This window comes from Carassius gibelio, chromosome B22 (assembly GCF_023724105.1).
Source record: "Carassius gibelio isolate Cgi1373 ecotype wild population from Czech Republic chromosome B22, carGib1.2-hapl.c, whole genome shotgun sequence".
Taxonomy (NCBI): Eukaryota; Metazoa; Chordata; class Actinopteri; order Cypriniformes; family Cyprinidae; genus Carassius; species Carassius gibelio.
Window position 1 is genome coordinate 15373518 of NC_068417.1, and position 15352 is coordinate 15388869.

General features: G+C 34.0%; 1 protein-coding gene and 2 long non-coding RNA genes across 3 annotated transcripts in view; 1 reads left to right on the top strand and 2 right to left on the bottom strand.

The window, feature by feature from the left end:
* LOC127987191 (dentin sialophosphoprotein) overlaps positions 1-10241 on the bottom strand; it is a 221890-nt gene extending 211649 nt beyond the window's left edge. Inside the window, exons 1-2 of the mRNA XM_052589443.1 lie at positions 10063-10241; positions 8350-8532 (exon numbers count right to left, since the gene is read on the bottom strand). Coding sequence (XP_052445403.1) covers positions 8350-8532; positions 10063-10108 — 229 coding nt within the window. The 5' untranslated portion in view covers positions 10109-10241. The remainder of the gene's footprint in view (positions 1-8349; positions 8533-10062) is intronic.
* LOC127987247 (uncharacterized) lies at positions 185-1567 on the bottom strand. The gene is made up of 3 exons (XR_008161125.1): positions 1392-1567; positions 741-1081; positions 185-556 (listed from the first exon to the last, which is right to left on the bottom strand). It is a non-coding gene; the product is annotated as an uncharacterized LOC127987247 (long non-coding RNA).
* Positions 2553-2926, top strand: LOC127987270 (uncharacterized). The gene is made up of 2 exons (XR_008161148.1): positions 2553-2814; positions 2849-2926. It is a non-coding gene; the product is annotated as an uncharacterized LOC127987270 (long non-coding RNA).
* Positions 10242-15352: the final 5111 nt, after the last annotated feature.

Consider the following 15352-nt stretch of genomic DNA (forward strand, 5'->3'; position numbering starts at 1 on the left):
AAAGTTAGCCATATAATTTGATTTACTCTAGACTTGTCATAATTGTTTAAAGTCAGTTACAAAAACATAGATTGGTCCAATTTTACTAAGAAATATGATTATCTCTTGGTTAACTGCTAGTTGGTCACAGTCTTAACATAATAGCTATGTTTACGCAACCGGCCCCTGATGTGTCACATGACAAGTTACACAGCATTTCCTGACACAGTCTGCATGAGAGCTGAGGCGATGGTCAATGACAGCAGGAGGAAAAGCTGGAGAGTACGCTTGTACAATATCATATGAATTTGCTGAAATTGTTTGAATTATTAATACTTTGACATAGCACAGGGTTTGTACTGATGGGGTCGTGAGGTATTTAAAAAAGTAAAAAACATAAAATTCGGTGCAAAATGTAACTGCAGTAAAGTTCTGTCGAGGTGCTCAGATCAACACAGACGTACCTCTGGAAATATCTGCCTTAGCAGCTTTTGGTCTTCTCCGTAAACACACAAGATGGTCAAATTCATCCCTCTCCACAAACAAGTTTTGACAGGCCCATGGTCTTCCTTTTCAGCTGGAATAAAGAAAAAGTAACAAGTTGTTGTTGTTGTTTTAATACATGAATGTTTAGACAGTGTGTTAGAAATGATCTGTGAACAAAATATTTGAAAGGAAGGACTATAAGGAAGGTTATTAACATAAAGTAAGGATAAATTAATTAAAGTAAATCAGTTATAACTACATATCTTCAACATTACCTGTGTCGAACCTTTGAAGGACTTCATCTTCACTGGAAACTTCTTCAAGTTGAGCTTCGAGTACAAGTTCCCTGTTAATACAAGAACTGATCAAAATCTGATTCTGAGCTGTGAAAATATGCCATGATGAACAAGAGAAAGAAAGAAAAATATGTGTGACTTATTTATGAATTACAGTTCAGAAAAATAGGAAACGAAAATGAGAGAGAGAGAGAGAGAGAGAGAGTGAGAGAGAAAGAGAGAGAGAGAGAGAGAGAGAGAGAGAGCATCATAAAGAGCTGCTGGACACTGAATGTTGTTGTAGGAGCTGGAGATGTATGTGATATGAAGAAACTGCAAAACTGAAAAAAAAAAAAAAAACACTGAATCACAATTACATTACAAAAAGGTATTAAAGGCATGGCATTGTGGTTAATGATTTTTAACTACAAATACCACAGTAAAACAGTTATCATGGTAAAAAAAAAAAAATATGGTAAGTGTTGTGGTCACTGGTCATTTCAGATTCGTTGCGATTGCCACACATTCGTTCACTGGCATTCACAACATATTTGTAAAGAAAACGTCAAACTGCACTTACTTTGACATTAATTGCAGACAATCAGAACAGTACCTCAAAAAATAAACCATAAAATAAAATTGTTTACAAACCTGGACAACAACGCATGGTAAGATGTTGGGTCACGCCTCCTTTTTTTGGGTGGTAACGATGGTAACGACAGTCAAAGGTCATTTGATGACGACACACCCGACAAACGAGACTGTCGTAATACGGCCGCTAGAGGGCGCTTGATTTTAAAACGTAATAATAGGTCGTAATATGCTGCTTGCACAAGGTCGTTTTTAAGAGGAGGACAGTCTCCATATGATTTACTGTTGTGATATTTATCATTATTACTTTATATTATAATTGATTTCTGAATTTGACATTCAATATTAAATCAAGAGTAAATCACAAATCCACTAGACTTTATTTGCAATGCTTTCACTAATTAGCGTCAAGAACTGTAGGAACGGAAAGACGAAATCATCAAATTTTTTTCCGTTTGCTCAGTCAAATAATATTCATTGTATTGGGGTTATTAAGGTTAATTACCGGTTGTTTTGGATTTGTAAAGACAGCATCAAATATTTGTTATAAATTGCCTAACATTTCATTTAAATTTCTTTTCCGCAACAGGGCCTCTTTTACTTATGCTGCCAAACTGGCTTTGGTGAAAATAACTATCATTCCAATGTTTGACTTTAGTGATGTTATTTATAGAACTGCCACAAATTTTCTGCTGAAAAACTGGACATGATCTATCATAGTGTCATACGTTTTGTTACAAATGCTCCTTACAACACCCACCACTGTGAGCTTTATGCATTAGTTGGTTGGCCGTCATTAACTATGCGGCGTTTAACTCATTGGTACCAACTTATTTACAAGTCTTTGCTTGGTAAAGTCCCGCTGTATTTAAGTTGTCTAGTTACTATTACTGTACCTACTCGCAGTCTACGATCTAGTAGGTATATTGCCTTAGTCACCCCGAAAGTCTGCACAACATTCCAATCCTTCCAGTTTGCAGCCGCCAATGACTGGAATGGATTACAAAAAACCTTAAAACTTGAAACACTCATATCACCAGTTGCTTTTAAACTACTCCTTTCTGAACATCTGACCAATCTTTGTACTTGTTAATTGTCTTCAATTCTTCTCTCCTTTATGCTATGTCCGCATTGCACAGTGGACTTTTTTCACATGCACTACTGTCATACCTGCTGAGTTTCTTGTATTATTATTATTGCTCAGATATATATATATATATACAGGGGCGCTGCTGAGGATTTTGGGCCCCATGAAAAGAATCTTGACAGGGCCCCCAACACAGCTGAGAGTTTTTTCATATTAATTTACATAAAATCATGCTCTTTTATGGTATTTTGACTATCATTCTCATATATTTAAGTCAATCAGACAATTGAACTCCATCCCATGTCCATCCACACCTGTAATTTGTCCTCTGTAATACTGCACTACTTCAGTACTGTATAATGTATATACTGTGCATAGCTGTACATGTGTAATATAGTGTATTCACCACTGATCTATATATATAGATCAGTGGTATTCACATATATTTATATTTGTATGAATATTTGTACTGTACACTGGCAATGACAATAAAGTTAATCTAATCTAACCTGATATTTTTAACATGACAGTTGAAATGTAACGGAAACACTGAAGTGCGTTTGAGAAAATTGAGTTCCCTTATCATGCACTTTTAACATTCCAACAGCCACCAGCATTCATTTTAACCGCAACATTTAAACTTATGGTAATTATCTTTAACACTAGAATGAACATGGCATCATTTTGACCGTTTTGAAATTTGCATAGTCAGTAACTTTGTCTAAATAAATCACAAAGCCTTGCTGCTCCCTGACTTTTCCTAAAACTACACGAATTTTCATTAAAACAAGTTTAAATACTTATTGTGTGAATAAAAACAGAAATATAATAATTTCTATCTATAACGTCCACAGGCAGTGATTTTGCGCTGTTTAAATTGAGTTTTGCCGACGGTCTGGATCAGATAATGTGAAAGTATTATGTGAAGATGGTTGGCAGAGATGAATCATGCTGTATTTGACAATATAGGGGACAGTGTAGTAATACAACTCCACATCATCTTCAAGAGAGGCACTGAAACCTCACAAACAGCTGATAGTTCGAGTTCATGAAGTTACTGCTTGCAAGACAGGTGCAACAGCGTGGACCGCAGCAGGGTGCTGAAAGTGGGCGCCGCCTCGTACAAAGATGCCGACACCGGCTGCATGTGAGGCAAAGCTGTGCACCCTCTGCACCCTGCTCTATCGAAACGTGCCAACTTAGCGAAAAATGCTACCGTAGAGACCTAGGGCCTCATGTACAAAGCGTGCGTACGCACAGAAAAGTGCCGTAGGTTACGATCATTGTCACGGGCGGTCCACTAACAATTTAGGCCTACTTACAAACCCACTTTTTTTCTTGTGAAATGTTGGGTAACATACTGTCGACCCTTTGCCTCTTTCACTTCTCTTATTTTTTTCTCTTTCCGTTTTTGACTTCCAGATTTTTCAGGCATTTTCACATCCTCTGTCAAGTTGAATCTGCCGGCGCTATTGTGTTGCCTTGGTTACTGGATACAATTTGGGCGGACTAAACCATTTTATGATAATCGAGAGGGGGAGAGGGGCCCACGGACGTTTGTGTTTCCTAAACAAATACATTTTTTGACACCAGGAAACCGCAAATAGAATAATTTAAAGTTAATAATTTTTACTATCAAATATTTTTTTTTAGCACCACAATTTTATTGGGGGCTTCTCTGGGCCCCCTCTTAGTCATGGGCCCCGAGAATCGTCATCGTTTACCCCCCCTTTACAGCGCCCCAGTATATATATACATATTTTAAATGCTCCTTTCCATAATTGCGGTCATACAATCCATGCACTTAAATGATATATCGGTTAGATAGATTTTTAATAAGATACACCTTATATATTCAGTAAAATTATTTATTTGTTTTTTAATCTTAAAATATTTTCGCTATGTCTAATATGTCTTAATTATGTTGCTTAACAGACACACATATATCTTATCCTGTTTTTTGATACCCGGTATTGCCTTCTTGTGTTTTACTGTAATTTTATAAATTTGCACTCCTGTGTTCTGTGAATTTATTATGTAACACTATGTTGTCTTGCACATGTTTCGCCCTTATCTTGGCCAGATCGCCGTTGTAAATGAGAATTTGTTCTCAATCGGCCTACCTGGTAAAATAAAGGTTAAATAAAAAATAAAAAAATGTACTACAAGCAGTGCATAATATACCACTGGTATGTCCTCTAGTGTCAAAACCAGGAACTGACAGATAAAATAATTCTTTAAAGATGTAAGTTGATTGCAGACTGAACAGAGCCACACAGTGATTCCTCTAATAACTCAGAGTAAGTTAGTTCAGTTATTTCTGAATACAAACTCACACACTCCAGCTGTTATGAGTCAATCAAATGTTTAATGACATTTATTGCAGGAAACACACATTTTTTGAGTTGTATAATAAAATGTACAAAAATATTCAAAAATACAAAATCAGATGCTAAGTGCATACACACAAAAACAATAAAATTAAAACATTTACATTAAAAAATAAAACTTGGCAGTGAGCTAAACTAATCAGCAGCAGTTCATAAAAATCTTGCAAAGACTATATGTTATTGTTTCCCTGTGATTCTTTTTGGCACATATCAGAGATTAGGTGTTTCATTTGCTATTTCATCATTCAAACACAACCCACATCATTAATGCATAAAGGCATGGAACATAATAAACACTCTCAGTGCACTGTGCAGAAAAACATAGTATGTATATTTTATTAAAGAATTTGTGTTTCAGAGCTCAAAGCACCTCCTGCTGTCAGAGATTCAGTTTGCATTTGCAATAAACCTGTCTCAAGCTACATGCCTTTGTTTTTGATTTTCTTTTTTTCTGCAGCAACTCAGAGCACTTTCTATTCTCTATTTATTTTTTTTATTTTTTTCAGGATTCTTTGATGAACAGAAAGATCCAAAGATCAGCATTTATCTGAAATAAGGTTTCATAAACTTGGTAAATTAACTTTTAATACGTTTGTAGGTCCAGACAACTATTGTGGACATTATTGGTTTTTATGAGGCTTCTTTTTTTAAATAGTGTTCATATAAAATTTTGGCCATATTGTCCAGCCCTATGTCTTCCAATTTTTTTTTTTTTTTTTTTTTTTAAGAAAATGTGGGACTTAAAATGAGGAACTGAATGAAAATGTTGATAATAATAATAATAGTTAAAGAAGGAAAAAATCTATTAATATTTAATGTTCAGTTATGCTTCTTCATAAAAGAGTTTCTGTTATGATGAAGTTTCTGTTGTTATCATTGTACAGAAGAGTAGAGCTCATGGTTATGAATAACTGCATGTATTACTATGAGGCATGATGCTTTGTTTAATAATCAGTAGCTTTGCTAATGCTAGTGCAGTCACATGTTTGTTTTTTTTTCCTATTTGAGCTGTCTTAACTGTGTACAGTCTTTTAACTGTACAAAATAACTCAACAACAAACAATAACAAACAAGCCTTACTCAAAATCACAGACTTTTGACAATTAACTTAAAATAATGAGCATATTTCACTAATACTATTACATTCATTGGGTCACAGATTAAATAATTTAGGACATTTTATACGATTTATTCAGGTAGATGAAAGTGCCGCTTCATCCATGAAAGTATCAAAATAATTAATAATGTTAAATCTCATTGACAGCATCAGGCTCGATCTCAATGTGTTTAGAGAACAAGTCATTGGTAGTGTTTGTCACTAGATTAGTGTGATTAATGGTGATTAATGGACGTCTCATGAGCATCATCCATCAGTGCAACGTCATTCTGATCAGGAGATGAATCATTAACACCATCAGCCTGTAAGAAAATAGGAAAACACACTGTAATTACACAGTCATCCTCCGTACTTCAGTAATATACAGTTGTGGTCAAAAATATTGGCACCCTTGCACTTTTTTTTTAATAATAATAAAATAAAATATTAAATATAATTCTGAAAATAATATAATTGAATAAGCTTTTGTAAATATAAATATATTACTATAAAATGTATCCACACCATTGTTTGTTATGAAGTAAACAGTAAGATCAGTGCTGTCCTGATGAATCATTTATTATTGGTGTTTCAATGTAATGATTTCTTAATCAAACCACATAAATTACACAAACATGTTTCCAACTTGCAGACATTAATTCTGATTTATTGTAGGTAAACTGATTCAGTGCTCACAGTATCTTACCTGATCATTGTTCTGCTTCTTGGTGTCTGTGAACAACAACACACTCAATTAAACACACACTACTTTTGTCGATTAAAATTCTCTAAACACAATTTCCATCTTGTTAATTCAGCTGCATGTGTAATCAGAGCTGGGTAGTAACTGATCACATATAATCTAAATTACGTAATCAGTTTCCAAAAATCAAGCACTCGTAATTAGAGTAGATTACATTGTATAATGCTTTAATAGATCAGATGAGTTACTTTTTGCCTTTACAGTGTATATGCATTGCACTGTATATTGGATTCATTATAAATACATGTCCATACATGATCAGGACAGTAAATTACCCAAATCTGGAGTGAAAAAAACATGATTGGTACATTCCTAATATTGACGTAAATGAACTGGTGAATTCATTGTTTGAACAAGGTTACATAAACTGTCTGAAAGAACCAGTTTCGCAGAAAAGGATTAAAACAAAATCAGACTTACCATTGCTAGACTGGATACTCTTCTTTTCTTCTTACTGAACAGTGCAGTAAATAAAGAGATATCAGCAGCAGGACACCAGCAGCTGCACATATTCCTGCTACAGCAGCTGAAGACAGACCTGAATCTGAAACAGATAAAGAGCAACTATTTTTATCCATGTGTCTTTCCAAGTACACTTTTCCTGCTTTAGTCGTCAGCTGATATTGATTTAACTCATAACTGATGAGATCTGGAGGGTTTTGAAGAGCAGCAGATTAAACAGCATCAAATTACTGTGAGCGGTCACAAAAAAAAAAACAGACTAATTTTAATTTTAACATTAGTCTTGAGGAGAGCTTGTCTTGGTTGTGTCACTTCACATGAAGGTGACGATCTCATTCATAGTTTAATACTAAAGCTGCAAACTGGCGGACATTTTCCAGTAAGTTTCAGAAACATTCTAGAAATGTGGAAGCTTTCAGAAATGTTTTAATGTTTCCAGAAATTAACCAATCCATTTGATACGGAGTCAAAACCCCATTTAACTATTTTGAAATTGTTCAAGGGACCTAATCTACATTAACTCACCAGTGACATAAACACTAAAGCTCTTTATGATGCTGAATCTGCTGCTGATGATCTGTAGTGTATATTCTCCAGAGTCTGTGTTTCTCATGTTCATGATGGTCAGAGATCCAGTCTGATGATCCAGCTTCAATTTCTCATCCCAATGATCATCTGTACAGATCTTACGCTTATCTCCATTGACAACAGCGATGCAAATGTCATTAAAATACCACTTCATCAAATCATTTGGGTTTTTCTTTACACCAGGATCTAATTTGACAGATTCTCCCTCCTTCACTGACTTTCTCTTCATCTCATCTCGTTCAGCAGAAACACCTGAAACACAAACCAACCGATGACTGTAAGGATATTTATGCAAAAACATCAAAGAACTATGGATTTGAAATTGATTTATTCATGCTCTTTAAAGTGCAACATGTTTCCCTTTTGTACACGTTATAAATTATTTCATTATTTTAAATACTCATTCAAAAAAACACCTCATTCACATTCATTGTCAGCTTTTAAATGTGCTCAATCATTAAATATATTAAATGACTCACCATGAAAAGTAACTTTGAAGGTCTTTTCACTGCTTTTTCTGATGCTGATGATCTTTAATTCATAAAGTCCAGAGTCAGTGGTGTTGATGTCTGTGATGGTCAGAGATCCAGTCTGATGATCCAGCTTCAGTCTGTCTCTGAATCTCTCAGTACCTCCATTACACTCAACATCTGTACAGTTATAACTGAGATCTCCAGTGATTTGAGCGATGCGAGTGTCATAAAAATACCATTTTATATCTTCTTGTTGGGTTGTTTTAACATTGGTGTATAGTGTGACTGAATCTCCCTCCATCACAGACACTGACTCTATATCTGCACCAGCTCCAGATGCAACTGAAGAAATTAAAAGTTCATTATAAGTCAAATAATGTTATACAACAGTAAAGTGCTTTGAAAACGATTTTCTACAGATCATAAAGATTGCGAGCAAAGAAATACACTCTTAAAAATAAAGGTGTTTCATGATATCATAGAAGAACCTTTTGTCTGAATAGTTCTATAAAGAACCTTTAACATCTGAAGAATCTTTCAGTTTCACAAAAGGTTCTTTCTGGTGAAAGAGGGTTCTTCAGATTATAAAAAGGTAAGAAAGAGATGGTTCTTTTTAAAAAAAAAAAAACTTTGACTGAATGGTTCTTTGTGGAACCAAAAATGTTTCTTCTAAGACAGGGATGCCCCTGCTCCTGATCGCGAGTCCTGCAAAGTTTAGCTCCAACCCTAATCAAACACCCCTGTCTTTAATTTTTAAGTGATCCTAAAGACCTCCAATAGTTGCTCCAGATGTGTTTGATTAGAGTTGGAGCTGAACTTTGCCGGACAGTCGATCACGAGGAGCAGGGTTAGGCATCTGTTCTTGCTTGAAGCACCTTTATTCTGGATTCATAATGTAACACATGCAAACAGCAGAATAACGTAATTGATTTACACATTCACTCATTAAACATAGTATGGAAGAATATTCAGGACTTAAAAAAAAAATCTAATTGTGTTCAATTGCGTTTTCCACATGTGGGTGCATTAAGGGTGACATAATTAAAATGCAATTGCAAATCTTGCATTAACGTTTGCATTTGCTCTTTCCCGAATGCACAGTCACTGCCACATTTCAGTTGAAAAATCAAAGTCCATTTGCAACTGTATTTCCTATGTCTTACGAATTATGAGCCTGTCATATTTAAATAGCAATATTAATTGCCACATCTGCCCTTTGCCTCTCTCTGCGTCATGCATGTAACCTGCCAAAACTCAAATGGAATCGCAATTCCTTTTGAATTTGAATTTCCAACGTCTACAAGCTGTCAATCAATGTGAGAGAGGCGGGACTATACTAGGGGGCGTTTTTGACAGGCTCATAGCTCGTAACACAAGGGAAATACAGTTTGATTAATCATTTGAAATGTCAGTTTGAAGGGAACCGTCGATGTAAGACCTGTTTTTACAGTCTATGTGTAAGACACGGATAGTTTGAAACTTGGAAACTACGAGAACATTTTAAGTTCATTAAATAACATACAATAGGCTACGATACTATAAATGTTTCATGTCTTTTATTAATTAAAGATGCATTGGCAATGCAGCATATCTACGAGGCACGTGGAAGTCATAGCCAATATAAATCAAATCTAGCCATTATAAATCAAATTCTTCCTTAAAACATAGGGCAGAGTGTGGGAATACGTCTCTGATAACGTACATTACACATATATTCACCTTCAGAACTTATTTAAAATATTTAAACATTTATAATGCAATATTATCGAGCACGTATGAGATGTTTGGATAAAAGCTTCTAAAACTCAAAAGTATCGATCATTATTAGTTTTAACGATTGACTACTCCAGATAGTAACATGAAAAGTCTTACCATTAGCGAGTAAAGACGACACTGAGATCAAAATAAACCGAAGCATTTTTCACAAAGATGATATGACAGCAGATTCCGATTAATTATCCCTTGTTTGTGTTTCTTCTTTTTTTTTTTTTTTAATTATCGTGAATTACTGCTAGCTGCTTTCTGATCGGTCTTTCGCGGTCTCTTTTCAAATTGTCCAAATAGCAAAGCTGGTCGTGTCGAAAGGTTTCTCATTGGTGGAAAGAAAGGTAGGAGGCGTGGCAAAAGGTTTAGCGAAAACTGGCTGTTCCGCCCATAGACATCATACAAGTCTGAAGCGAGCCATACTCTTAATCGCTATTGGCCTATAGATTAATAGAAAGCGATACATTAAACACATAATCCTATAAAACCAATTGAAATTCATCCAATGTAAAAACAGCGTAAATGATGTATAAATAATAATGTTTTAAATTACTCTCGAAAGTATCTTCAAAACGGCTTACTGACGTAATCACCACCGCACGTTTAGGTCTTAGTTTATCAATAATCAAAAACAGATTACAGTTATTTTTGAGAATACAAACGTCTCTTAACACGATTAGTCGCGCGAAAAATGAGTAAAAATTAAAAAACTAATACATTTAAAAATTTGTCAGAAGAGTTTAGTAACCTTGCAAACAGACACCGCTTTATCCACTAAAACATTTATTTAGCTTTCAGTTTCAGTCACCAATTCAAGTAAAAAGATAGATAGATAGATAGATAGATAGATGGGTGGGTGGGTGGGTGGATGGATGGATAGACAGACAGACAGACAGACAGACAGACAGACAGACAGATAGATAGATAGATAGATAGATAGATAGATAGATAGATAGATAGATAGATAGATAGATAGATAGATAGATAGATAGATAGATAGATTCTGTAGTAGCAGTCAGAACAGAATCCAGCAAAGTCTTTGTCTGAATAGAAAGCTGTGAAGATGCCCTTCTAAACAAATGTTGAGAGATTCAAACAAGTAACCAATAAGTAGAATAAAATATCCAATAAAAAACGAAGCGCAAGTGTCTGAGAGTGAGTCTGCAGCCAGACCCTTCTCCGTTATATTATAATACAACTGTACTACTGACTCTTCACTGAGTACCAAAAGTACATATGCTTCCTGTGCATGGTTTCTAAAAGAATGGAATCACAAAAAAGTTGACTGGCACTCAACTATACCAGGTTATACTAATATTTACATTTATTAATTTTTAGCAGATGTTTTAATTCAAATCGACTTACAAATGAGGTCAGAGTTGAAGCAATCAAAAACAACAAAAAGAGCAATGACATATAAGAGCTATAACAAGTCTCAGTTAGCTTAAACACAGTACAAGTAGCAAGGGCTTTTAAATAATATAAAAAAGAAAAAGAAAACAGATAGAATAGAAAAAGAATAGAGCAAGCTATTTGGTTAATGTGCATGTACCACTCCAACATGTTAAGTTAACTTCACAAGAGTGGATGTCCTTCAAGTGCACTTTGGGTAATGGTACAGTCAAGACATGAGGATCTAATACAAGAGGCAAATCATTCAGAGTAAAGTTACTGACAGTGCTTGTCTCCATCTTCTGATGTTGACAATGTGCCTCTGAAGGAAAGTCAGTGTCTTTCTCAGGTGTGGTGGATATGCAATGTTGAAAGCAAAATACATCCACAAGGCTGTTATGAAGGATTCATCAAAGGCTGCTGCACTGACACACATCTGTTCCATCTTCTGTCACCACACTGAGCCCTCGAACTATGATTGCCATTTTACAGTCAGTATCCATCAGGTGTATGGTAGGAAAGGTGTAGCCAGGTCCCCTGAGTGATGGAAAAACCTGGCCTTCACATATTCACAGAGATGACACAGATTAAATCATTGAGAGCCTGATCAACTGAAGAATTATATCAATATCAACATAAGAACATGTTCAGTTAACTTCACATGGCACGCTGAATTAAAACATCCTGTCTAACTATAGCCTATAAGTGCCCAAATAAATAAATAAACAAAAAAATAAACCTCATGAGGAAGCATGACCCAGGACACCATTACCCCCCCCCCCCCCACACTCAATGTTCAAACCAAAATTACACCCTTGACTGTAAATAATTTTATTATTTTATTTATTTATTTATTTATTAAAATAGTTTAGAATTTTATCAGGTCACACTTTATATTAGGTGACTTTAACTACTATGTACTTACATTCAAATTCAATTTGATACAATGCACTTATTGTGTACGTACATGTTTTTACATTGGACTTTTATTTTTAAAATACCTGCAAATTACATATGTTACTTACTGTAACTATATTTATAATTACACTGTGACTCATCCCTAATCCACCTGAACCCACTCTTAAACCCAAAACCACCGAACCTGTTCCTAACCCGAATAGCAGAAAAAGTGTTTCGCAATACAATATGAGCACAATAACTGCACTGTACTTATTTTATATAAATAAATAGTAGTTTAGGCCACCTAATATAAAGTGGGACCTTTTATAATTTTTTAAAAAAATATTTACAATTCAGTAATAATAATATAAATTCTTACCACTCTTCTTCATTCTGAAACTAACTTTTCTGAAACTTTTTTTTTTTTTTTTTTTGGGGATATTCACAACCACAACCTTACTTTTAGTATTCATTATAGCATTTATATTCCCTAGACACGGGACGCAATATAACATACACAGAAAACTTTACATACACAGATATCACACACTGAAAAAAGTAATAAGTAAATTTACTTAATTTTTATTTGGCAAGTTTTTGCACAAGCATTTTTCAAGTAAATTTAACACATTTGGAAATTAAGTAAATTTACTTAACTAAGTTAAGTAAAAAAATAATAATAATAATAAGTACATTTTATTGAGTAAAATTTAATTAAATAATATTAAATTAATGCATTTAGCAGACACTTTTATCCAAAGCAACTTACAGTGCATTTAGGCTAACAATTTTCACCTATCATGTGTTCCCGGGGAATCGAACCCACAACCTTGCACTTGCTAATGCAATGTTTTACCACTGAGCTACAGGAACACTTCAAGATCTTGTGAAAAATAAGTGAACATTTCACTTACTTACTTTTTGATTTTGGAAAAGTTTTTACACTAATTAAAAAACCCGAAACAGATATTCTAGAAATTTCTAAATTTAAAACATTTTTTTTTCAAAACAGTTTTATCAAAAGAGGGTAAATAAGTCTCTCACTTCTGTCCCTTTAAACCAGTTTACAGCAAAGACAGCACGAAGGACTGGATGCACATGATAAATATTCTGCAATTAAGAAAACAGACAAAAATCGGTTTCCTCAAACGGTTTGAGTTAACATAACTTAAGGATATCTGTTTACTCAAACCGTTTGAGTTAAGTTTACTTTTCGGGTATTACAGTCAAGGCAAGCGGTTTACTCAAACGATTTGAGTTAAGTTAACTTGTCGCGACAAACAATTATTAATAAGTGGAGCTGGTGATGCTGTTTTGTGAGGTTGTCAAACGGTTTGAGTTAACATACCTTAAGGATATCCGTTTGAGGAAACCGATTGCCTTAAACCATTTAAGTTGAAAAAACTAACAGTTATGAGTACTCTGAACTTAATTCAGTTGAGTTCACTGAAAAGAAGATATACATTGCAATTAAGTATTTAAGTGATTAACTGAGTGATAATTGAGCTTTAGTGATGAACAGCTGCTGTTAACAAACAGAATCACTGAAGAAAAGAGAAACACAAGAATAAGATCTTCTGTAGACGTCTGACAGAAATAAAGTCAGTCTGGTTATTAATAAGTGGAGCTGCTGATGCTGTTTGTGGGGTTGTTTAATCAGATCTTGAGAGATTTCATGTATTTTATTTCAGTTGATTTCATCTAAGGCTGTGTCTGAAGTCAGTTGTAGTAGTTCTTGTGTTTCTCTTTTCTTCAGTGATTCTGTTTGTTAACAGCAGCTGTTCATCACTAATTCTCAATCAGCACTTAGTTAATCACTTAATTACTTGAATGCAAAGTTTTAAAACTTACAGGGTTTAAATCAAGGCAATCTGTTTACTCAAACGGTTTGAGTAAAGTTAACTTGTCGGGTTTTACAGTGCAGGGTTTATTTATTTATTTTTTGCTCAGTCATATATCACTGCTTATATTAGGGTTATTATTAATGGTCACTCACTACTAGTCAATTTAAAAAAACATTTTTTGTAAAGATAGTATCAAAAACTTGTCAAAAATTGCATAATATTTAATTTACACATAAAGTGAGTGTACTAAAAGCAGTGCATAATATAGCACTGGAATGTGTAATAGTAAAAACCTAAAACCTGGTGAAGGTGAACGTTTCAGTCCACCAAATTTGACATTACATTCCAGAATGTACACACACACACACACACACACACACAACGATTGCTTTAACAACTCAGTTTAACTTATTTCAGTTATCTTTTCTGAAAAAAAAATAATAATAACAAACTCACAGGTTCCACTCAAGCTTATGTTTTAATGTCATTTATTACATAAAAAAAAACATTTGTGTAAAAAATATAAAAACATACAAAAGTACAATGACAATGCAAACAAAAATACTAAAAACTTAGACTATAAAACATGACAATTTGTTATTGTTTTATCATGTGCTGTTGCACTTTGAGACTGTAACAACAATATCAGTGTTTAATAATAACATCAACAATATCCTTTAACAACACTTGCAGCATCAGTTTTTCTGCATCTCTTCTGCTGCAGCCGTAAATAACCGGTATGTCAAAACATTTATTGGCCTTACAGTGTAGTTTTTTCACAATGCTTCAACCTCAATACAATACTATAAAAGTAAGACATTTCTCTTAAAATGTATGCAAGTCAATCTGGTGCACTTTCTGTTAGTTTGATAGTGTCCCAGTCCACATCACATTTTAAACTAAGATAAATAAATGCTTTAGAATTATTGTTCATTCTTAGTTTGTTAACTAATGTTAACCAATGAACCTTATTGTAACATCTCAAGTGAGGTCAAGTAATAAAATAAAAACAAATAAACAAACCACAACCAATGGCACAAATAATAGATGAATAATAATAGATGAATACAATAGATATACAAATATAATAGATAAACAAATATACAAAATAAACAGATATACAAAATATACAAAATAAAACCAGTGTTTGAAGTTCTTCAGTCAGGTCTAACAATGACTTTCACTCTGTCTTTTGTTGTTTAAATTAGATAAATGTCACAGCTGTCACTTTAAGACTGAGTGGATCTACAATATAATATAAT